At 43.5% G+C, this 24006-nt stretch overlaps 2 protein-coding genes across 2 annotated transcripts in view; both read right to left on the reverse strand.

Moving 5' to 3' along the window:
- DLEC1 (DLEC1 cilia and flagella associated protein) overlaps positions 1 to 24006 on the reverse strand; it is a 144864-nt gene that overhangs the window by 66288 nt on the left and 54570 nt on the right. The window contains exons 2-4 of the mRNA XM_077268701.1: positions 6096 to 6211; positions 3250 to 3390; positions 437 to 593 (exon numbers count right to left, since the gene is read on the reverse strand). Of these exons, the coding sequence (XP_077124816.1) occupies positions 437 to 593; positions 3250 to 3390; positions 6096 to 6182 (385 nt within the window). The 5' untranslated portion in view covers positions 6183 to 6211. The remainder of the gene's footprint in view (positions 1 to 436; positions 594 to 3249; positions 3391 to 6095; positions 6212 to 24006) is intronic.
- LOC143783220 (uncharacterized) lies at positions 21071 to 23255 on the reverse strand. The gene is made up of 6 exons (XM_077271640.1): positions 23069 to 23255; positions 22918 to 22986; positions 22530 to 22722; positions 22213 to 22369; positions 21369 to 22092; positions 21071 to 21082 (listed from the first exon to the last, which is right to left on the reverse strand). Exons 1-6 carry the CDS (start codon positions 23138 to 23140, stop codon positions 21071 to 21073), a joined length of 1227 nt encoding a protein of 408 aa, XP_077127755.1. The 5' UTR covers positions 23141 to 23255.

Below are 24006 nucleotides of genomic sequence, written 5' to 3' on the forward strand. Positions count from 1 at the left end.
CCTAGAAGTTTTAGACTTTTTCAGCCATGCAACAAGAACATGGCAGAACACGTGCATGCTTGAAAAAAAAATGAATATTTCCAGGATGGAAGCCAGGCAAGGTCCAAAGTGTCCGTCAACTTCTACTGGCTCCATTTGGGGTCAATTACTGTTCCTATCAGAATCCTGCATTTTGCAGATTCTGACAGAGACCCCGATATTGTGCTAAGCACTGCATGTGTGTGAACCAAGCCTAACACTTATGACCAGGCACACTTTCCCACAAGTTTGCAAATAGGAACAGCCCTGAGACATTTGGCTGCTCTTATATTTTACATATTCATCAAAAGCTTCAATAGTTATCTTCTCACATCATACAATAGCCCTGCTGTCCTCTGTAGAGGCACCAGAAGTCAAGAGATCTTCATTAACGTGTCCCTGGCTTGCTCTTTTTTACCTGGAGGTAATCCCAGGATTTGGAATGAGTCTCCAGCTTCATTCTTCAGACAGTCTAGCATCCGTTCCTCTTCAGCAGTTGCTCGAGCGCGTGCCTGGATGATGTGACGTTCCACCTTGTCACACTCCGCCATTCTGCTGTCATATTCTGTACGAATCTTCAGGCACAGAAACAAAAGTAGTGAAATGGAATGAAACAATCCATGAAACGTTACACATGTTAATTAGTAATTGCAACATCTAATTTACTAATCTCTACAAAAACTAATAGCATGAAGATTTATATTACAATAATAAGTATTTATTTTATTATTTATTATTATGGCACCATTTATTCCATAGTGCATTACATATGAGGAGGGGTATACATAATAAAAACAAGTACAATAATCTTGAACAATACAAGTCACGACTGGTACAGGAGGAGAGAGGACCCTGCCCGCGAGGGCTCACAATCTGCAAGGGATGGGTGAGGATACAGTAGGTGAGGATAGAGCTGGTCATGCAGCGGTTTGGTCGATCGGTGGTTACTGCAGGATGTAGGCTTGTCGGAAGAGGTGGGTCTTCAGGTTGTTTTTGAAGGTTTCGATGGTAGGTGAAAGTCTGATATGTTGTGGTAGAGAGTTCCAGAGTATGGGTGATGCGCGAGAGAAATCTTATATGCGATTGTGGGAAGAGGAGATAAGAGGGGAGTAGAGAAGGAGATCTTGTGAGGATCGGAGGTTGCGTGCAGGAAAGTACCGGGAGACGAGGTCACAGATGTATGGAGGAGACAGGTTCTGGATGGCTTTGTATAGTATATCATGGTTAGGCTTTTGTACTGGAATCTCTGGGTAATGGGGAGCCAGTGCAGGGATTGACAGAGGGGAGAGGCCGGGGAATAGCGGGGGGACAGGTGGATTAGTCGGGCAGCTGAGTTTAGAATAGATTCGAGGGGTGCGAGAGTGTTAAAGGGGAGGCCACAGAGCAGGAGGTTACAGTAGTCGAGGTGGGAGATGATGAGGGCATGGACTAGGGTTTTTTTCAGATTCTTGGTTTAGGAATGTACGGATCCGTGAAATATTTTTGAGTTAAAGGTGGCAGGAAGTGCAAAGGGCTTGGATATGTGGTTTGAAGGAGAGATCAGTGTCAAGGATTACGCCGAGACAGCGAGCTTGTGGGACTGGGGAGAGTGAGCAGCCATTTACTGTAATGGATAGGTTCGTTGGGGGAAAGAAGATGAATTCTATTTTTTCCATGTTAAGTTTTAGAAATATAGCAGAGAAGAAGGATGAAATAGCGGATAGACATTGAGGGATTCTGGTTAGTAGGGTGGTGATATCTGGTCCAGAGATGTAGATCTGTGTGTCATCAGCATAGAGATGATACTGAAAACCGTGAGATTCTATGAGCTGTCCCAGGCCAAAAGTGTAAATGGAGAAGAGCAGGGGCCCTAGAACTGAGTCTTGCGGGACTCCGACAGATAGGTGGCGAGGTGAGGAGGTGGTGTGTGAGTGGGAGACGCTGAATGTCCGGTCAGTTAGGTATGACGAGATCCAGGATAGGGCCAAGTCAGTGATACCAAGGCATGAGAGGGTCCGCAACAACAGGGAATGGTCCACTGTGTCAAAGGCAGAGGACAGGTCCAGGAGGAGTAGGATAGAGTAGTGTCGCTTGCTCTTGGCGGTTAATAGGTCATTGGTGACCTTAGGGCCGTTTCAGTGGAGTGATGTGAACGGAAGCCTGATTGTAAGCGGTCAAAGAGGGAGCAGGAAGATAGATGGGAGGACAGTTCAAGATGGACGTGTTGTTCTAGTAGTTTTGAGGCATAGGGGAGAAGTGATATAGGGCGGTAGCTCGATACAGAGGATGGGTCAAGAGAGGGCTTTTTGATGATAGGTGTGATTGAGGCATGTTTAAAGCTTGAGGGGAAAACACCAGTTGTTAGTGATAGGTTGAAGAGATGGGTTAGCGTTGGGATGAAGACTGTGGCGAGGTTTGGGATGAAGTGGGAAGGGATCGGGTCAAGTGCACAGGTGGTGAGATGCGATCTTGAGAGTAGAGTGGAGAGTCGATCTTCTGTAATGGTGGAGAAGTTGGTTTTGGAGGTGGAGGGCTGGGTATTTGGGAGGAAGGGTTCTGGGGGTTGTCAACTAAAACTGTCTCTGATGTTCTCACTTTACTCACTTATATAGCGCCATCATATTCTGCAGCGCAGTACAGACATTAGCATCGTTGTCCTCATTGTGGCTCACAATCTAAATTCCCTTTCAGTATGTTTCAAGTGTGGGATTAAACCCACAGAAACACGGGGAGAACACACAAACATACAAAGCAACAGCGCTAATCACTGAGCCACCAATATGTTTGATACCCCAACGGATGTTGACCAGATACGTGTCTACGTCTATGAAGTGTGCGGGGCTCATACAGAAAAGTAGCATTTACATCCCCTTACAGGAAGACATAGCTTTAGTCAGTAATTTTTAGATATTTTTAACTAGGCAATTTTATGTTATGGCTTTAATAAATACCGTACCTTAAATAAGAACCATTTTCTAGTGATATAGTGGTGTGGCTTCCTTGACCCATTATCACAATAATATATGAACATAATTTCAGGATATATTTAAAAGTGGCAAAAAAATCTTGCAAAATGTGGAATCCATAGCAAATGATCAGAAATAAAACATGACATAAAGTTCAGGTTCAAATCCACAAAATATTCTAAAATTTGCGTCGGTTTATTGTGAAACCCCACGCATTGTATACTTTCCATCACAACAAATATGGCGTGTCTTTACAGGTTCATAATGTTCAGGGGAAAACAATTACCTGCTTTAGTTCCTCTACAAATTTTTGATGGTAAGGGTTGTCACCTCCCTTTGACCGGATCAGGTTGGCTCCTGTGTCTTTACCAATAACTTCTCCAGTATATTCATTTTTGAAGAGACTTGTTAATAAATGAGATATATCCTGTGAAGAAGAGAAAATATAAAAATATTAATAAACCTTACAAGTAATCAGAAACTAATTATCCAAACTATGTCATCGGCAGTCTAGCTTAGGTGGACTATCGGAGCCAACACGCGACATTGGCTCAATCAGGGCATTTAGACACAGAACTACGCTACTCAAAAAAATAAAGGGAACACTAAAATCCCACATCCTAGATATCACTGAATGAAATATTCCAGTTGTAAATCTTTATTCATTACATAGTGGAATGTGTTGAGAACAATAAAACCTAAAAATGATCAACGTAAATCACAACTAATATCCCATGAAGGTCTGGCGTTGCAATGATGCTCAAAATAAAAGTGGAAAATTAAGTTACAGGCTGATCCAACTTCAGTGGAAATGCCTCAATACAAAGAAATGACGCTCAGTAGCGTGTGTGGCCTCCACGTGCCTGTATGATCTCCCTACAACGCTGGGGCATGCTCTTGATGAGGCGCGGATGGACTCCTGAGGGATCTCCTCCCAGACCTGGACTAAAGCATCCGCCAACTCCTGGACAGTCTGTGGTGCAACGTGACGTTGGATGGATGGTGCGAGACATGATGTCCCAGATGTGTTCAATTGGATTCAGGTCTGGGGAACGGGCGGGCCAGTCCATAGCTTCAATGCCGTCATCTTGCAGGAACTGGTGACTCACTCCAGCCACATGAGGTCTGGCATTGTCCTGCATTAGGAGGAACCCAGGGCCAACTGCACCAGCATATGGTCTCACAAGGGGTCTGAGGATCTCATCTCGGTACCAAATGGCAGTCAGGCTACCTCTGGGGAGCACATGGAGGGCTGTGCAGCCCTCCAAAGAAATGCCACCCCACACCATTAGTGACCCACTGCCAAACCGGTCATGCTGAAGGATGTTGCAGGCAGCAGATCGCTCTCCACGGCGTCTCCAGACTCTGTCACGTCTGTCACATATGCTCAGTGTGAACCTGCTTTCATCTGTGAAGAGCACAGGGCCCCAGTGGTGAATTTGCCAATCCTGGTGTTCTTTGGCAAATACCAAGCGTCCTGCGCGGTGTTGGGCTGTGAGCACAACCTCCATCTATGGACGTCGGGCATTCAGACCATCCTCATGGAGTCGGTTTCTAACTGTTTGTGCAGACACATGTACATTTGTGGCCTGCTGGAGGTCATTTTGCAGGGTTCTGGCAGTGCTCCTCCTGTTCCTCCTTGCACAAAGGCTGAGGAAGCAGTCCTGCTGCTGGGTTGTTGCCCTCCTATGGCTCCCTCCACATCTGGTGTACTGGCCTGTCTCCTGGTAGCGCCTCCAGCCTCTGGACACTACGCTGAAAGACACAGCAAACCTTGCCACAGCTCGCATTGATGTGCCATCCTGGATGAGCTGCACTACCTGAGACACTTGTGTGGGTTGTAGAGTCCATCTCATGCTACCACGTGTGTGAAAGCACAACCAACATTCAAAAGTGACCAAAACATCAGCCAGAAAGCATTGGTACTGAGATGTGGTCTGTGGTCCCCACCTGCAGAACCACTCCTTTATGGAGTGTGTCTTGATAACTGCCAATAATTTCCATCTGTTGTCTATTCCATTTGCACACAAGCATGTGAAATTGATTGTCAAACAGTGTTGCTTCCTAAGTGGACAGTTTGATTTACTTGGAGTTATATTCTGTTAAGTGTTCCCTTTATTTTTTGAGGAGTGTACTTTAGCTGAATAAATATTTGCCCAGGGTGAAATAACGCCCACGGCTGCTGTCACCTTTCTCCGGCGGTCCCATAAACAATGAATGGAGCGAAGCTCAAGAATGCACACCTCCACTCCTTTCACGGCCATTCCCAGGTTCCAGAGCCCCAACTCAGGATCTCAGGTGGACTCAGTGGTCTGACCCCAGAAATTAGTGAAATAGTCCCTGGAGATAATTTAATATTTAGGGAAAAACCCTTTAGGTAACCGCTCAATCTAACTTGTAACAGCAGTATATCAACTTTAACTTGCAGCGCAACACTTGAACCTTTAAGAAGTAGGGATAACTCTCTATTGCTTGGCCTTTCTTTCACAAACCCACTGGGCTTCTCATTGTCCCTATAAGTCCCACCAGTGCATTTTCCCTACGTGACTCAATTCCACAGCCCAGATTGACCCAAAAATTGTTTTCATGTCTCACAGTCTCGCAGCGTCCAACACTGATTTACCGTACTTTCCAGTTACATCACTAAGTCCTATGCACCGCTGCACTTGGGACCCTTGATGTCCCAGTCTTTTAGGCTATGTTTACATATGGAGAAAAATTTCGGCTGTGGATTTGTCCAAAAATCAGAAGGATGCAGCAATAAAATTTGCAACTAAATCTGCATGTACCACAGACTGAGCAGTAGATTTCAGCCTACTGCATTACAAAGTATTGAATAACTGAAATCCGCTGTGAAAATTTGCTCAATTATCAGCATCCTATAGATCTGAAAATTTGTAGAATGCTATGATTGCTGCCAACATATGTGAATTGGGTTTTGAACGCTCCATTTATTTGTACTGTACTGTAAATTGTTGCAAATTTGTGGTGTGGAATCAAAGAGAATCCTGAAATGAAGTAATGGGAAACAAAGATGCTGAAAAGGTTAATCAACTCCCATTGAAAAAGTGCACACCTCCCTGGAAATGAGGCTGTCAGCATCATTTATTCCCTTCTCTTACAGCATTATACCTGAGTCTTTTCAGAAGAAGGCTTTGGTCGGTACATAGCAGGGTCTGGGGACAGGCTGACTCTTGGAAGAACCTCATCTGTCGTCATCTTGTCTTTGTACCAAGGACCTGAAATTACTAAATAGCAAAACAAACTTGTTTCATATTATTATTAATTGATTTTTGTGATATATTAAATACTTTATTGCATAGGTCATCAGTATGAGATTGTTGGGGGTCTGATACCCGGCATACTTACTGATCAGCTGAACTCTGCTCCGGCAGCTGCCAGAAATATGCGATGTACACAGCAGCCTGAAACATTGCTGAGTGGTCACTGGCAAGTACTGAGTTTTATCTTCCATTCAAGTAAATGGGAGCTAAAGAGCAGAATTCATCAGCAGCAAGTAAATGAGAGCTAAAGAGCAGTATTCATCAGCAGCAAGTAAATGGGAGCTAAAGAGCAGTATTCATCACCAACAAGTAAATGGGAGCTAAAGAGCAGTATTCATCATCAGCAGCAGCAAGTAAATGGGAGCTAAAGAGCAGTATTCACCAGCAGCAAGTAAATGAGAGATAAAGTGCAGTATTCATCAGCAGCAAGTAAATGGGAGCTAAAGCGCAGTATTCATCAGCAGCAAGTAAATGAGAGCTAAAGAGCAGTATTCATCACCAACAAGTAAATGGGAGCTAAAGAGCAGTATTCATCACCAACAAGTAAATGGTAGCTAAAGAGCAGTATTCATCAGCAGCAAGTAAATGGGAGCTAAAGAGCAGTATTCATCACCAACAAGTAAATGGGAGCTAAAGAGCAGTATTCATCAGCAGCAAGTAAATGGGAGCTAAAGAGCAGTATTCATCACCAACAAGTAAATGGGAGCTAAAGAGCAGTATTCATCATCATCAGCAGCAAGTAAATGGGAGCTAAAGAGCAGTATTCACCAGCAGCAAGTAAATGAGAGATAAAGTGCAGTATTCATCAGCAGCAAGTAAATGGGAGCTAAAGCGCAGTATTCATCAGCAGCAAGTAAATGAGAGATAAAGTGCAGTATTCATCAGCAGCAAGTAAATGGGAGCAAAAGAGCAGTATTCATCAGCAGCTAGTAAATGGCAGATAAAGCACAGTATTCATCAGCAGTAAATGGGAGATAAAGTGCAGTATTCATCAGCAGCTAGTAAATGGCAGATAAAGCACAGTATTCATCAGCAGTAAATGGGAGATAAAGTGAGGTATTCATCAACAGCAAGTAAATGGGAGATAAAGTGCAGTATTCATCAGCAGCAAGTAAATGGGAGATAAAGAGCACTATTTATTATCAGCAAGTAAATGGCAGATAAAGAGCATTATTCATCAGCAGCAAGTAAATCACAGATAAAGAGCAGTATTCGTCAGCAAGTAAATGGCAGATAGAGAGCAGTATTCATCAGCAGCAAGTAAATGGGAGCTAAAGAGCAGTATTCATCACCAACAAGTAAATGGGAGCTAAAGAGCAGTATTCATCATCAGCAGCAGCAAGTAAATGGGAGCTAAAGAGCAGTATTCACCAGCAGCAAGTAAATGAGAGATAAAGTGCAGTATTCATCAGCAGCAAGTAAATGGGAGCTAAAGCGCAGTATTCATCAGCAGCAAGTAAATGAGAGCTAAAGAGCAGTATTCATCACCAACAAGTAAATGGGAGCTAAAGAGCAGTATTCATCACCAACAAGTAAATGGTAGCTAAAGAGCAGTATTCATCAGCAGCAAGTAAATGGGAGCTAAAGAGCAGTATTCATCACCAACAAGTAAATGGGAGCTAAAGAGCAGTATTCATCAGCAGCAAGTAAATGGGAGCTAAAGAGCAGTATTCATCACCAACAAGTAAATGGGAGCTAAAGAGCAGTATTCATCATCAGCAGCAGCAAGTAAATGGGAGCTAAAGAGCAGTATTCACCAGCAGCAAGTAAATGAGAGATAAAGTGCAGTATTCATCAGCAGCAAGTAAATGGGAGCTAAAGCGCAGTATTCATCAGCAGCAAGTAAATGAGAGATAAAGTGCAGTATTCATCAGCAGCAAGTAAATGGGAGCAAAAGAGCAGTATTCATCAGCAGCTAGTAAATGGCAGATAAAGCACAGTATTCATCAGCAGTAAAAGGGAGATAAAGTGCAGTATTCATCAGCAGCTAGTAAATGACAGATAAAGCACAGTATTCATCAGCAGTAAATGGGAGATAAAGTGAGATATTCATCAACAGCAAGTAAATGGGAGATAAAGTGCAGTATTCATCAGCAGCAAGTAAATGGGAGATAAAGAGCACTATTTATTATCAGCAAGTAAATGGCAGATAAAGAGCATTATTCATCAGCAGCAAGTAAATCACAGATAAAGAGCAGTATTCGTCAGCAAGTAAATGGCAGATAGAGAGCAGTATTCATCAGCAGCAAGTAAATGGGAGATAAAGTGCAGTATTCATCAGCAGCAAGTAAATGGCAGATAAAGAGCATTATTCATCAGCAGCAAGTAAATGGGAGATAAAGTGCAGAAGGCCACTAAGCAATGTATAGAGTGGCTATGCTCCGCCCAGTACACTGCTTATATCCAACTGATGCCAGAGATTTCAGCTGACCAGTGCGGGTGCCGGGCATTGGACCCCAATTGATCTCATACTAATGGCCTACGTTACAGAAAGGTCACCAAAGTCCTGGACAACCCCTTGAAGTAGAAGAATCACACATAAAAACAACCAATTTACCCAACAAAAATTCTAATGAATTCAAATCATGTCCCTGAAATCTGACTAGACTAGTCCCAACAACTGAAAGCCGTGTTATATTGTGTGCTGTCCGGCCTTTGGCTACAGGTTTACAGTCACTCTATGTGACTCCTCACAGTGTGTAGGGATTCTCCGATGCCGGCAGCGTATATGCAAGCTGGTGATTTCCATACTTCTAGCCACAATCCAACTAGACTATGTTCGGCCTTGTACAATTGATCGAGGCCGCATGTATGCAAATCACATAGTTGTGGTTGCACCATTTGGATTTTATAAGATCATTATTTCCCTGCACTAAACTGTATTTTGCCCATAAATCATTCCAGATGAGCTCAGAAGAAGACAGATAGAAGAGTTACACACTCCCCATCAGAGAATGGGCCGACTGACGGCCTTCTGCAGCCGGCAGTGCGTGGCTTGGGCTATACAATACAAACTCTTTGCAACATTTTTAATGAAACCCAATAACAAAAATGATTTTTAGCCCCAATTATATATATATATTGACATAAGAAAAAAAATTGTCAACAAAGGTGGATAACCCCTTTTAAAGGTTCTGTTCACATGCTCGCTGTTTGTAGTAATGGGCCGCTTATGTCTGTTTGTTTTTTGTTTGTTTTTTACATATAATGGATAGGGGATGTTTGTATTTTTTACATTTTTGCATATGGAATAAATGGATGCAACAATGTTGGTAAAAATAGACACACGGACAAAAATGGATAAAACTGGATCCAGCGCACTGATGAAATACAGGCTAATATTGTCTCACATGCAAAAAAAACAAAACAGACGTCTCAGCAAAGACTTGTAGTCAAGAGCCGGGCGCTCCTGGTCCCCGTGTCTCCTGCTGCAGCGATGACATCATTTCTCTACATGACCGTAGCGGCCAATCACTGGCTGCAGTGGTGACATCACGTCAGGAGAGTCAACCAGTGATTGGCCGCTGCTGACATGTAGAGACATGATGTCATCGCTGCAGCAGGAGAGACCGGACAGGGTCATATGCCGATCACATGGGAGTCAGCAGGATGGGGGGGGGGGGGGATTTAATAAATACGTTTTTTGGTGTGTGGGGGGAGGGGAGATTTTAACACTTATATGATTTACTTTTTTTACATTTTTTTAAATTTAGGCTGTAAAAGACTAAAGCCTTGTTAGTCGTCATTCACCATCTTCTCCAGAAGAAAAGCAATAAATAAAAAAGTCAATAACTGGATCAGGACTACAGAAACAAGAGCTGCAGCCTCTCGCGGCAGACAAGTCACTGGACTCCGCTTTGCTGCACTGTCACAACGTTATCCAACATTACATCCTGTCCTCCCCCAGACTCCCCGTTATACCCCGGACACACACCGGACACACCGGACACGGCGCTGTACTTACAATAACAAATGGACTTGTTGGTGCGGAGGAATACACATAAAGTACCGTGCACTCAGCGTCCTCTGGTTTCCATAGGAACACTGGGCGGAGTAATACAATCATAGAGCCTTTGTACTGGGCTGAGCGGTTTCAGCCTTCAGAAAATAAACGCCACCTAGTGGACGTTCATTGTAAGTGCAGAGCTGTTTCTCAGGTCCCCAGTTCTGGGTTTCAATAAGGCGCCTTTTTGTAAATGAAGATAAAGATGAATTTTGTGTGTATAATAAAATGCAGATGTTCCCAGGGTACGTCACTATCAGAGCTCGTGTCCCTCCTCTGTCATTGCAGGATGAGTGCAATCAAGAGGCTACAATATAGGAAAGAACAAAAAGGTGGATGAACGATGAGAGCACGACCTGCGCCAGGAGTATAACTTACAGTGGTATTCCCAACTCAGGGACATACATAGAAATCATGGGGCCCCATAGCAGAAGTTCTCATTTGCTACTTCCCTCCCCCCCCAAAAAAAACATAATGACATTCTGTACAGTATAATGCACCTCACTAGGTCTGCAATACAATATAGTGCACCCCCATGGTCCTCCATACAAGATAATGCACCCCATATAGCATAATGCACTCCCCATGTCCTCCCTAGAATACACCGTGTTCCAAATTATTATGTAAATGACATTTTTCTCAGATTTTCCAAAATGGTCGGTGCAAATGAACAGTCAGTCTAATAAAAGTCATCACCCGTTAGAGTATACATCGAATTTTATTGAAGAAACCTTCCAATGATAACAGTATAATCTCCAAAATGAATAAAAACTCAAAATGCACTGTTCCAAATTATTATGCACAGTAGAATTTCTAAACTTTTGATATGTTTTAAAGAACTGAAAATGCTCATTTGTAGAATTTGCAGCGTTAGGAGGTCACATTCACTGAACAAAAAGCTATTTACCTTCAAAACATCCTAACAGGCCAAGTTACATGTTAACATAGGACCCTTCTTTGATATCACCTTCACAATTCTTGCATCCATTGAACTTGAGTTTTTGGAGATGTGAAGAGCGGAACAAAAATGGTTACCTCAATGAACCAAAAAGAATTTGTGATCAATATTGACCTATCCATTCAAGGACATTTTAGCTATAGTATGAAATCCTGTTTTTCTTGTCTGTGGAATTGCCTTTGTACTGTTTGTTGTGAAACTGCCGCCCACGAAACAGTTTTTTCTTTCTTTCCTGTTTTGTCTCTTTGTTTAAACATGCAAAACTTGTATAACCACTGAACCTACCGATACAACTATATAAAGAAGGGATAGCACATTGAAGGCAGGCGTGCTTCAGAGACTTCCCAGTGATACACTATACAAGACGTGTCTTGTGTATTATTTCTGGTGATTCCCCACTTCCAAAGGCTGCTCCGACTGAGTGTGATCCTGACATTTCCTGGCGCCTGAACAGGGACCCGAGGTCTGTGTATTCCTTCAAGAACACCGGCAGAATACGAACGAAAAGAAAATCTGGGATAATGGACGGCAGATGAACAAAAACCTGGCCAGGTAAGAGACACTGTTAGATCTCTTATATCTGCCCTGCACTGTCCGTAAGATTTTCTGTGTCGTGTTCTTTAGCGGGTAGTTCTAGTAGAGGAGGATACCTATAGCTCGGGTTCTTGAACTATTTAGGAATTGATCACCTCACGGAGTACGGCATTGAATGAGAGTGAATGTGAATAAAAGGTGTGTGGAAGTTGGGAATAGCCCTATAAGCCGCCCAGGGTGTTGAAACAGAAGAAGTGACTGTCCCACTGGGCAACGTGGTTGCGTCCTTTCGGGGAGACCTCCGCGCCTATGGTTCAATCTCTGATCCTGTCTTTGACAAAAACCTGGTGACGGATAAGTGTATGATAGTATGAGCCCAGGACAGATAAATTAGCCTGGGACAAGAATACGTTGTGTATGATAGTATGAGCCCAGGACAGATAAATTAGCCTGGGACAAGATACGTTGTATGTTCTTTTTCTTTTTCTGTCTGGTTGCATTTGTGTTGTTTGCTATAGGTGTAGGAATCAGGATTTTCTTACATCAACACAGTTTAAACATCCTAGCTCCTTAGGAAGAAGGTAACGAGGTATTCTCATACCCAAACGCCACCTAGGGCAAGAAAAGACATCCTAGCTCCTTAGGAAGAAGGTAACGAGGTATTCTCATACCCAAACGCCACCTAGGGCAAGAAAGCTCAGGATAAGAAAATGGGGAATAAGCAAACAAAGTCGGAACCAGAAGAATTAGATATCTATACTATCATAAAGGAGAGAAGTGGTGAAGATGCCACTAAGGGGCTGAGAAAGATTTTTAGTAAGTTTGGAGTTACTAGGGCAGAAGCTTTTAGTAGAAAACTATGGGAAGGAATTCAGGAAAGAAAAAAAGGCATAATCAGAGACAAGAAATGGATAGATCAGATCCAAGCATTGATTGATGTCTCTAGGGTAGCAGAAAATGAGGGATGGACATATAATCAACAGAGTAAAAAGTGGTGTATTAGACCCGCAGGCTGTGGAGAAAAACAAAATGTGGAATCTAAAAATACCCCACCCCCATACCTTAACCCACATGCCCCATCTTTTCTCCAAACACCACCTCAAAGTTTAGCCGGACCAGGAGGATGGGTATGTCCGCACTGTGGACAACAAAATCCAGACTGGAGAAATGATTGCCTAGCCTGTGGTACACCTAGACATGGCGCTGTACTTGCCCCTGTTAGGGTAGTACCAAGACCCTTTAGGGAACCTGGTGCTGACGGAGTAATGGGAACTAGATACCACCAAACTCGACAATATTTCCCTTGGTCCCCCGCTGAAGGCATGTCTCTCTTGCATAACGCACCAGATCCCACCCAGTGTCCAGTTAGATTTGCACAATATATACAGCAAATTATGCAGACTCACGCTGGAGTTTGGGCAGATGGAGAAGAATTATGTAGAATGAAAATGACTCCTGGACTCTTCCAGGAGCTATTAGCAAATCTACAGGTACATAGGCCCCAAGCAGGAGATGGTGCCGTACAAACGATAGAATCAGGTACGCAATTTGTAGATCACTTAATGGTTTTCATGAGGGAGAGACAGAGGCAGAGAGGAACAACGGGAGTGGTGGCTCAGAAATCTGGACAATCAGTAGACGAATATTATCTAAGTGTAGAAAATAATTTCAGAGATGAAGGCATGGATCTAACCGCTCCAGGAATGATGAGGTTAGTTACAAAAACCTTTATAGATGGATTGTCTCCAAAAGTGAAGGAAAAGCTTAAGGCCGCAACCCCTGATTGGAGAACCTTGGAAGACCCACACCTGGCTAGACAGAAAGCTGTAGGGATAGAAATGGACTTAAGAGAAAATTCTAAGCCAGTAAGAATTGCACAGGCTAATACTGGCTCTGCTAATCAAAAGTTTACTTGTCATTACTGTAAGAAGCCAGGACATTTCCAAAGGGAATGTAGGAAGAGAAAAGCAGATATAGATTCAGGAACCTTTGTACCCAAAAATAGGATAAATAACCCAGTGCCTGATCAAACAGACAGCTCAGAATGACTGAAAGTTATGCAGGTCTCTCTTCCTTCTAGAAGACCAATAATACAAGTTGAGGTTGAGGGTAAAAATGTACCTTTTCTGATAGATACGGGAGCAACATCCTCCATTTTAAATCAGGACTTTTTACCATATCCTGACAATATATCCTCAAAGGTTACATATGCAGAAGGGTATGATGGTAAAATTCAGGCGTTGCCCTTTACAAAACCTTTAAATGTGAGCTTTGGCCCTAAAACTTTTGTATCCAAATTTTTATTTGCTAAAGGTGCACCTACCTGCTTGTTGGGTACTGATGTCTTAAGTAAAATGCATGCAAACATCCATTTTAGAGAAGATGGCACAGTTATGCTGACCATCCCTGAAGATGCAGAAACTCTGGAACCATATGTTAGAATACAGGCAATAAAGGATTTTCCCAAAATTTACACTCAACAAGCAAAAATTGACTTGTCTCGGGTTCCTGACAGCCTATGGGCAAAAGGAGACACTGATGTAGGGTTTTTATCAGTAGCTCCTATACTGTTAGAAACTGCCCCGGGAACCATTTTACCTCAGCTTAGGCAATACCCCATCAGCGCCCAGCAAGAACTGGCGATTTCTCAACAAATTCAGGATTATGTGTTACAAGGTGTTTTGGTAGAAATCAGGTCACCCGCCAATACACCCTTATATCCTGTTAAAAAGAAAGTGTCCTCCAAAGAAACTATGGTGAAATATTGCATGGTGCATGACCTACGGGAAATCAATAAGGTTTTGGCACCGGTCACCCCTGTGGTACCGAATCCTCATACCTTACTGTCTCAAATTCCCAGCACTGCTGCATATTTTACGGTAATTGACTTATCAAACGCATTTTTTTCTGTGCCACTACATAAGAACTGTTGGCATTTGTTTGCCTTTACATTCAAGGGTAAACAATTAGCATGGACAAGATTGCCACAAGGTATGGTACACTCACCAACTTTGTACTCTGAAGCAATGCAGACCGTGCTGAAAAATTTCACCCCAGAACCAGGAGTAGTCATTCTACAGTATGTAGATGACTTACTTATTTGTTGCCCTGATGAGCAGACGGCAGTTACCTCAACTGTTAATTTCTTAATTTTCCTAGCGCAAGAAGGCTGTAAAGTAAATAGACAGAAACTCCAGGCTTGTCAACAAACAGTCGTGTTTTTAGGTCACTGCATATCACAGGGCATCAGACACCTCACACCTCAACGTACGGAAGCCATACGTAACATGCTTGAACCCAGGAATCACAAACAGCTGCGTGCTTTCCTAGGTATTGTTTCACACTGTAGACAGTGGATCATACATGCAAGTCAACTCATGCAGCCTTTATATGACTGTATTGCCAACACACCATATTCACTCAGTGAAGAGGCTAAACAGTCATTTTCCTCTTTGAAAACAGCACTGGTATCAGCTCCGGCTTTGGGACTCCCAGACTACACTAAACCTTTTCAATCGATGGCAGCTGAGATATCCTCACATGCCACAGGGGTGCTCACACAAAAACATGGAAACAAACAGAGACCGGTGGCATACATATCAGCTCATCTGGACCCTGTAGCTAGAGCCGCACCTTCTTGTGTAAGAGTAGTAGCCGCAATTTCACTGTTATTAGATAAAGCTTCTGAGATTGTTCTTGATCACCCACTTCTAGTTCAGACCACTCATGATGTACATGGCATTCTTAACCAGGTCCAACCTAAACATATTTCAATGGCCAGACACCTCCGTCTACAATGTTCCCTACTACTGCCGCCCAACATTTCCTTTGCCAGGATTCAGACTCTTAATCTCGCGTCTTTGCTCCCTTTAGAGTCTGAGGGGGGTACCATCCATACTGAGGAAACTGCACTCTCCAACTCCTTTGACCCATCAAAGTCAATGCATGATTGTGTACAATTAATGGAACAAGAGACTCAGGGCTTATGTAATGTACGTGACAAGCCACTCTGTAATGCTACATTTGAACTTTTCATAGATGGCAGTAGATATGCAGATATGAATGGACAATTTCATACAGGTTATGCGGTAGTAACTCAGCATGAAGTGCTGAAAGCAGAACCTCTCCCTGCTAATCAGTCTGCACAAGAAGCAGAACTTACGGCATTGGTTGAAGCTCTAAAAATAGCCAAAGATCAGACAGCAAACATATACACTGATGCTAGATATGCACATGGCATTATTTTCGATTTTGGCGTAATATGGAGAGCCAGAGGTTATATGACTACTTCAGGCCAACCTGTTAAACATGCCTCCCTCATTAGACAGATTCTGGAGGCAGCACAAGAAACTAAAGAAATAGCGGTGATAAAGGTAGCTGCACATGTGAGACTCGACACCGAGGAAGCCAGGGGTAACGATAAAGCCGACAAGGCAGCAAAACAGGCAGCACGTAAACCCTTACATCATGCCCACACACTAGATAGCTCTGAAGATGATGAGGAGAGATTGAAGGAAGCTCAGAAACAGGTAGACGACGAAGAACGAGGGCAGTGGCAGAAAAAAGGGGCAGAAGATCAGCAAGGATTATGGAAAAAATGAACTTTGTTGTGTTTACCCAGAGCCTGGTACCCCGCAGTGGCAAGTGACCTCCACCTACCCACGCATGTGTCGGCAAATGGTATGACGCTCAAGGTAAAAGAAAGGTGGTTGGCTCCAGGCTTTGGTAATTTTGCTCGGAACATGTGTGCTGCATGCGCTATATGCCTGGCACACAATCCAGGTCAGACAATTAAAACCCCAACCAAGCATCATGTAAGACCACTGTATCCCTTTCAAAGACTCCAGATCGACTACATCCAACTTCCTAGGTACAATGGATATGAATATGTGCTTGTGTGTGTGGACATGTTCTCAGGGTGGCCAGAGGCTTATCCAGTTCCTAAAGCCTCAGCAAAAACTACTGCCATTAAAATAGCACATGAACTGATACCCCGTTACGGCATGCCTGAGGTGATCGAGTCAGATAGGGGTACCCATTTTACTGGGGAAATATTCCAGAATGTTATGAAAATGTTGGGAGTAGAAAACCAGTTTCACACTCCGTATCACCCACAGAGTTCAGGTAAAGTGGAAAGATTAAATGGAACAATAAAATTAAAAATCCAGAAGGCCATGGCAGAAACAGGAAAGCCTTGGACCGAGTGTCTACCACTTGCCCTGTATTCCATCCGAAACGCCCCAAGGGGGAAGGCTAAGCTGTCACCACATGAGATTCTTTTTGGTAGAGCAGCAAATTTGGGTTGTTATTTTCCACAACAACTGATGTTGAATACTGAGACTTTAACTGCTTATGTACAAGAATTACAAAAACGTTTAACTAAAGTGCATTCGCAAGTTTTTGCTTCCCTTCCAGATCCAGAAAATCTCGAAGGAGGCCACAAGTTGGAACCGGGTGATCAAATCTACGTGAAAAGACACACCAGAAAGACTCTGGAACCGAGGTTTGACGGACCTTTCCAAGTCCTGTTAACAACTCCGACAGCAGTCAAGCTTGAAGGAAAGGCATCATGGATACATGCAAGCCATTGCAAAAAAGCAGTATAAGACTCATGATATTGATGTTAATAATGTTAACACAGATGTGGGATAAATTAGTTAGAGCCACGGATTATCTAGATGACCAGATTTGGGATATATTGGACATATTAAATACTAGTATAGCTGTACAGAATCAGCTTATAATAGTCACTAACCAACATACCCTGGTATTGGATTACCTAACTGCCTCACAAGGGGGTATGTGTCAAATCATCGGACCCACCTGCTGTCATTATATAGACCCGAATAGTACTATGAGTATGAGATTTAAATTAGAAGACGTACAACGACTCAGGGATCAGTATGACAAAGACAATGACCAAAATAAGGATAGCTGGTGGTCAGATACCTTTTCCTTTCTTAACCCGGCCAATTGGTTCAGGGGAATCGGTGGGTGGGTTACCGGGAATATGCAAAGCATAATACATACAGTTATAGTTATTGTAATTATATATGTATTATTCAAGGTTGTACTCAAGGATATCTCGGTATGCACAAATAAATTTTGTGTAATGGATGCGAGAATATAAAGTTTTTTTTTTGCAATATCACAAAAAGAATGACTAAGGCTGGTTTCACACTTGCGTTTTTGAACGCATGCGTTTTTTAAAAAAACCGCATGGTGCAAAAACGCATGTAAACGCATGTAAACGCTGCGTTTTTTAGACGCATGCGTTAAACGCGTGTGTCAAAAAAACGCAGCGTTTACACGCGTTTACATGCGTTTTTGCATGCGTTTGCGTTTTTTTGAACATTTTTCCAAAAAAAAAAAAAAAAAAAGATAACCAGACACAACCAATGGGAATAGAGAGGCCGTATATGATTGTCTCTCAATATATAGACCCTAGGGGGACAGAAATTTTCAGAGCTTGCTACTGTTTCCGGTGTCACGATGGATCTTTCTATGGATAACTTTTATTTCAAACTGGAGTTCAGCTTCAAGATTTTCCTTGCCTGTGTTTTTGCTTGGGAGCAAGACCGAAACCGCCAAAGATGGAGAAGGAGACAGCGTCGGCGTTTTTGGAGGCACCCCATCATTGAAGTGCGTGAGAGCCGTGGAGCATATCACACGCTCTATGCGGAGCTGAATGCCAACCCGGAGAAATTCCAGGATTATACCAGAATGTCTCAAGATTCTTTCCGGGATTTACTGGCTCGTGTTGAAGGATCCATAAGGCGACAGGACACACGGCTCCGTAGAGCGATTCCACCTGAGGAACGTCTGTTAGTGACATTACGGTACGTTCCAAAACTAAACCAATGACCGTCAACTTTGTTGTTATGACATGTTTTCTATGTTTTTGTTTTTTTTTCGTTTTTTTTTAAAAAACACCATTAGAGCCGATTTTAAATTTTTTTGTTTTTGTTTCTTTTTCTTCTAGATTTCTTGCCACAGGAGAGAGTTTATCTTCCCTGCACTTCCAATACCGCCTTGGAATCTCAACCCTCTCCGGAATTGTTGTGGACACCTGTCGTGCGTTATGGAATGCACTCCGTGAGGAGTTTATACCCGTACCCACCGTGGACATGTGGCGGGAAATTTCAACTACATTTTTGAACGTGTATGATTTCCCAAACTGTTTAGGGGCGGTGGATGGAAAGCACATCCGCATTGTCAAACCTGCCAGAACCGGATCTGAGTTTTATAATTATAAAAAATATTTTTCGGTAGTGCTTATGGCAATAGCGGATGCGGAGTGTCGCTTCATCGCCGTGGATATTGGAGCTTTTGGCCGTGGCAATGATTCCCAAACCTTCAAGAGCTCGGATATGGGCCGTCGGTTGTATGGCAACAATTTTAATTTTCCCCCTCCACAGCCTCTCCCCAACACTCAAGGCCCACCGCTGCCATTTGTTATGGTTGGGGATGAGGCCTTCCAGATGTGTGAAAATCTCCTGAAGCCCTATTCTAGTAGGGACTTGGACCACACTAGAAGAATATTCAACTACAGACTGACCAGGGCCCGAAGAACCGTAGAGTGCAGCTTTGGCATTCTTGTTGCTAAATGGCGCATTCTTGCAACAGCCATCAATCTAAAAGTGGAAACAGTGGACGAGGTGGTCAAAGCCTGTGTGGTGCTACACAATTATATAATGGCTAAGGAGCGACCCCACATTGAACTTGATGAACCTGTTGCACACCCATTGCCTGATTTTCAGCATCACCCGATGCGGTCAACTGCAGCCGTTGGTCTTATGCGGGACCAATTTGCGGCCTATTTTGTGTCCGATATTGGACGTGTGTCATGGCAGGACAATGTTGTGTAAATGTCCTGTTGTATGTTTATGTTTACCAATTATTAAACACTGATACAAATTTTTCTAATTAATAAACTTTTTTGTGTTCACCATGTCTACTATCTTTTTCCTCTCTAAACAAAGGTTGACCAAAGATGGGCAGTAGATATGTATATCATATTTTGTAATCCAAAACCAGGAGTGGGTGATAGTTGTTGAGGTAATAAATTTTAATTTTTCATCGTAATTTACCTCTGTTGCACTCCCTATTTTGGTTTTCAAAGAATGATATAAACCACGGGCCCCATACTTATAATAATGGTACAAAATGTTTATTTATTAATTCTAATATTGTTGACGTCATTGCGTCAAGACTGTCACGGTCTCTATATCCATCAAGTCAAGTGTAAGCAATAATAAATTCATGATAAACATATACATGATCATGAATTCACAATTTCTGACACCTGGCCTGGTGAGCATAGATATGTAGAGTGTGAGAACAATTGTCCCATCTGTTTGACAACCATTGTCACATAATGTGCTATATAGAATATGGTGAATATACAAGGCAGTAATCAACTTAATCGGTCAGGTATATATTTTGACATCTGACCGGTTAAGTTGAGTTCTGAACTTGATTTCCACCATTTTCTCTTTGTACAGTGACACTACACTAGGTACAAAAATAAGAGTATGGAAATAAATACTATTTTTTTGGCCAACTCATATCTGTATACTAAAGAAACACATATAGATGTTGTCTGGTATTTTATACTACTGGAGATATGTGTAGGCCAAAAGAATAAGTGTGTGACGAAGTTTATTGTTGTGTATTGAGAGCGGTGAAAGACACAATAAACCAAACATAATTGTTTCAAATAAACTTTTTTTTTATTGAGGAAAAAAAAAACAAATTTATTTTTTGGTACCGCGCCGGGTTGAACCACGCCGGCTTGGGGTTGAGTGACGTAACTGGGGGGTATTCAGAACTGAAGCCTGGCTCACCGTGGAGGAGGCAGAGGTGGCAGGAGAATGGGCAACAAAACTTGAAGGGTCTGGAAGTTCGGGGATGGGGCTTAAAACATGAGGGGCTTGAGACACACTGGAAGGTTGAGACACATCGGTAGGTGATGGGGGAGGAATAATCAAAGTTTTTTGTTTTTTATGCGTTTTGCCAGTTTTACGTTGGGTTTTCCGGGTTGGGGGAAGTCTTCTTGGGCTATGTTGTAAAGTGTGGGCGGGAGACACGTCAGGACCCGTCTCCACACAGTCAGTCTCCATTGTGGAGCGCTCGGCAATGTCTGAGTCCAATGGGGGGAAAGATAAACTCCCGCCTGGGTCCTGGTGCCTCGTTGGGGGGGGGGAAACAAAAACCCTTCCAGGATCCTGGTGCCTCGTTGGGGGGGGGGGAAACAAATCCCATACCATTGTCCTGCTGCATTGCTGGTGGGGGGGGAAACAGAAAGCCATGGATGGATCCTGCTGCATCAGGGTGGGTCCTGCCTGGAAAGGTATGGCTTGGTCGTGCTGCATCATGGGGGGCCCGGTGTGATACGCCATGGATGGGTCCTGCTGCATCGGGGGGTGTCCTGCCCGGAAAGCAACTCCTCGGTCCTGCTGCATCGGGGTTGGTCCGGTCAGATATGACAGGCCTCGGTCCTGCTGCATCGGGGTGGGTCCGGTCCGAAATGCCAGGCCTGGGTCCTGCTGCATCTGGGGTGGGCCGGTCCGATATTGCATGGATGGGTCCTGCTGCATCGGGAGGGTGCCGGGCCGATATGCCACGCCAGGGTCCTGCGTCATGGTGGTGTCAGCGGAGGAGGTCCAAGCCGGAGCAGCGGTCGTCACGGTGGTGGCGGTGGGATGTCCAACAGCACTCGTCATCGTGTTGGCGCTGTAGTGGAGTACACCTGTAGAGGGAATAGAGGTGGCCGTGCAGTGGTATGCAGCAGAGGTAGGAATAGTGTTTACTTGTGACAGTGACGGCACAGTTGGATATGCCGCCACATTACGACTCTGACTCTGCTGCATAGCCTGCACAAAAGCAACATTGCAGGCCTGCATCACACTCAGCTGGAGATCAGGGCTAAGGTGTTCCGACATGCCCTCTAGGATTTGATTGAAAAAATGATGAGCTGGCTTCTTGAGGTCGGCTTTCAATTGATCAACGCTTTTGGCGACATCCTGGATGCGGCAATTTAAGAGATTATGGGTCACATCCATTCTGTCACCTAAAGCCTTGATAGCTTCATGTAAAACCGAGCTCAAGTGTAAAAACTCGGGCATGAGGGACCTATCCGAAGCCCTCTGTCGCTGCCGGGATGAGCCCGCAAAAATGGGTGCAGCGAAAGAGGACTGCGAAAGGGGAAGACCTGATGGGCCAGCCTCCTGGTCTCCAGTGAGTGTGGAAGACCCACCTGGTGCTGCGCTGCTGGATGGCTGGGACGGGTCCGTGGCTGCCGGCTGAAGGACCGCTCCAGAACCTGTGGCAACAGTCGTGCAGTGTGTGCTGTGAAAAAAGAAAACAGAAAATTAATACCAAACTATAACAAGACGGTACATCCTGTGGAATTAAAAGTGACAGATTATGTCAATGCAACACAACCGGAGGCATGTGAGAAATACTTACGTTCTCATGAGAAGGACCGGTCTCAGGAAGGCCAACACACGGTGGTATTTGTAGAGCCGGTGCCTTGCTCCGGAACCACTAGCTGCACTCTTCTCTGCACGTAGGTCCTTGTTGAAGCGGTCCTTCATGGAACGCCAACGTGTCCTTACTTTCTCCACTGTGAAATAACAATAAAATATAATGGTCAGAATAAGGACTTTTGGCCGTGCTCTCGTGACTGTGTGTGATGACAGAAACTACGAAAAGTTTCTTTCATCACACACAGTCAAGAGAGCATGGCCAAGGTCTGTTGCTTCACACTACCGTGCAATACTTACCAAATGCATTACGGACCCGTGGCGGGGAATTCTCCCAGCCATCCCACAACGCTTGGGCCACCTCACTCCACAAACGACGGAGAACACTATTGACGGCGTGCTGTTGATCCCGGCTGTCCCACAACGGGACTCGCTCCTGGACCAGACTGATCAGCAGGTCATTATCAATCCGGTCGTCGTCCCGTTGTGAAACCTAAAATTAAAACAAAATCATTTAAGTTTGCTCAACCACATTTGGAAAAAATAAGACACGAAGATGAGAAAGGGCAGGAATATGAAAGACAACTTTCAGAAAAGGATGATATAAGAAATATGTATAGAAAAACAAGGGTACAGAAAGGAAGTTAAAAGAATATTACAATAAGGACAGTCTGCCTGGTATACATACCCGCTGCCGTCTTCCACCTGGACCTTGACTCCGCTGCTCAGTACCTCTCTGTCCCTCAGTTGAAGTGCTCTATAAAATTAAAAAAAAAAAATTTGCCTCATGTGTCGATGTGACAGTCAATACTTACCAAGCTGACGGACAAAAAACATACCTCGCTCACGTGATCCACTTCTGATTGACGTGGCTGGAACTCCTCATCAGACGAGGAAACCGGAGAAGACATTCTGATGCGTGTTGAAAGAAAAAAAATAGAAGAAATTAGGACATGTAGATCCAAAAAATTGAAAATGAATGCATTGGCTAGGATATACTCACATTGCTCTGTGTCTTGTCCAACAATGCGTCCGGGCAGGGTGCTGTCTTCTTTGGAGTCTGATGAGAAGTGACCAGAAACTTCCCCCCACCTTCCTTTTATAACCCTGCTGCTATGGGGGAGTCTTATCAGTGTCTAGACATCTTTATCTACACTTAATTCAATGGTGCCAAAAAAAACGCATGCGTCAAAAAAACGCATGCAAACGCATGTCAAAAAAAACGCATGCGTCCCCATTGACTCCAATGCATTTTTTTGTCCAAAAAAAAACGCATGTAAACGCATGCGTTTTTTTGGGAAAAAAAAAACGCCCCTCAAAATACTACAAGTTGCATTTTATTAAATGAACGCATGCAGTTAAAAAACGCATGCGTTCACAAACGCGTGCAAACGCGTACACCAAAAAACGCATGCGTTTTCAATGTTAAATATAGGGGAAAAAAACGCATGCGTTTTTTTGGTAAAAAACGCTGCAGACAAAAACGCAAGTGTGAAACCACCCTAAAATAATCGTCTATATGACAAGGTTTGAATGGAATATGTCAAAGGGGGGATTGTGAAGAGCGGAACAAAAATGGTTACCTCAATGAACCAAAAAGAATTTGTGATCAATATTGACCTATCCATTCAAGGACATTTTAGCTATAGTATGAAATCCTGTTTTTCTTGTCTGTGGAATTGCCTTTGTACTGTTTGTTGTGAAACTGCCGCCCACAAAACTGTTTTCTTTTGTCTTCTCTTTTCTCTCTTTGTTTAAACAAGCAAAACTTGTATAA

This window comes from Ranitomeya variabilis, chromosome 6 (assembly GCF_051348905.1).
Source record: "Ranitomeya variabilis isolate aRanVar5 chromosome 6, aRanVar5.hap1, whole genome shotgun sequence".
NCBI classification, from domain to species: domain Eukaryota; kingdom Metazoa; phylum Chordata; class Amphibia; order Anura; family Dendrobatidae; genus Ranitomeya; species Ranitomeya variabilis.

Coding starts and splice junctions, on each gene's coding strand:
- LOC143783220 (XM_077271640.1), bottom strand. CDS start 23,140: ATGTCTTCTCCGGTTTCCTCGTCTGATGAGGAGTTCCAGCCACGTCAA. Junction 22,987..23,068: donor AAGTGGATCACGTGAGCGAG/GTATGTTTTTTG, acceptor TTAATTTTATAG/AGCACTTCAACTGAGGGACA. Junction 22,093..22,212: donor CCGGTCCTTCTCATGAGAAC/GTAAGTATTTCT, acceptor CTTTTTTCACAG/CACACACTGCACGACTGTTG.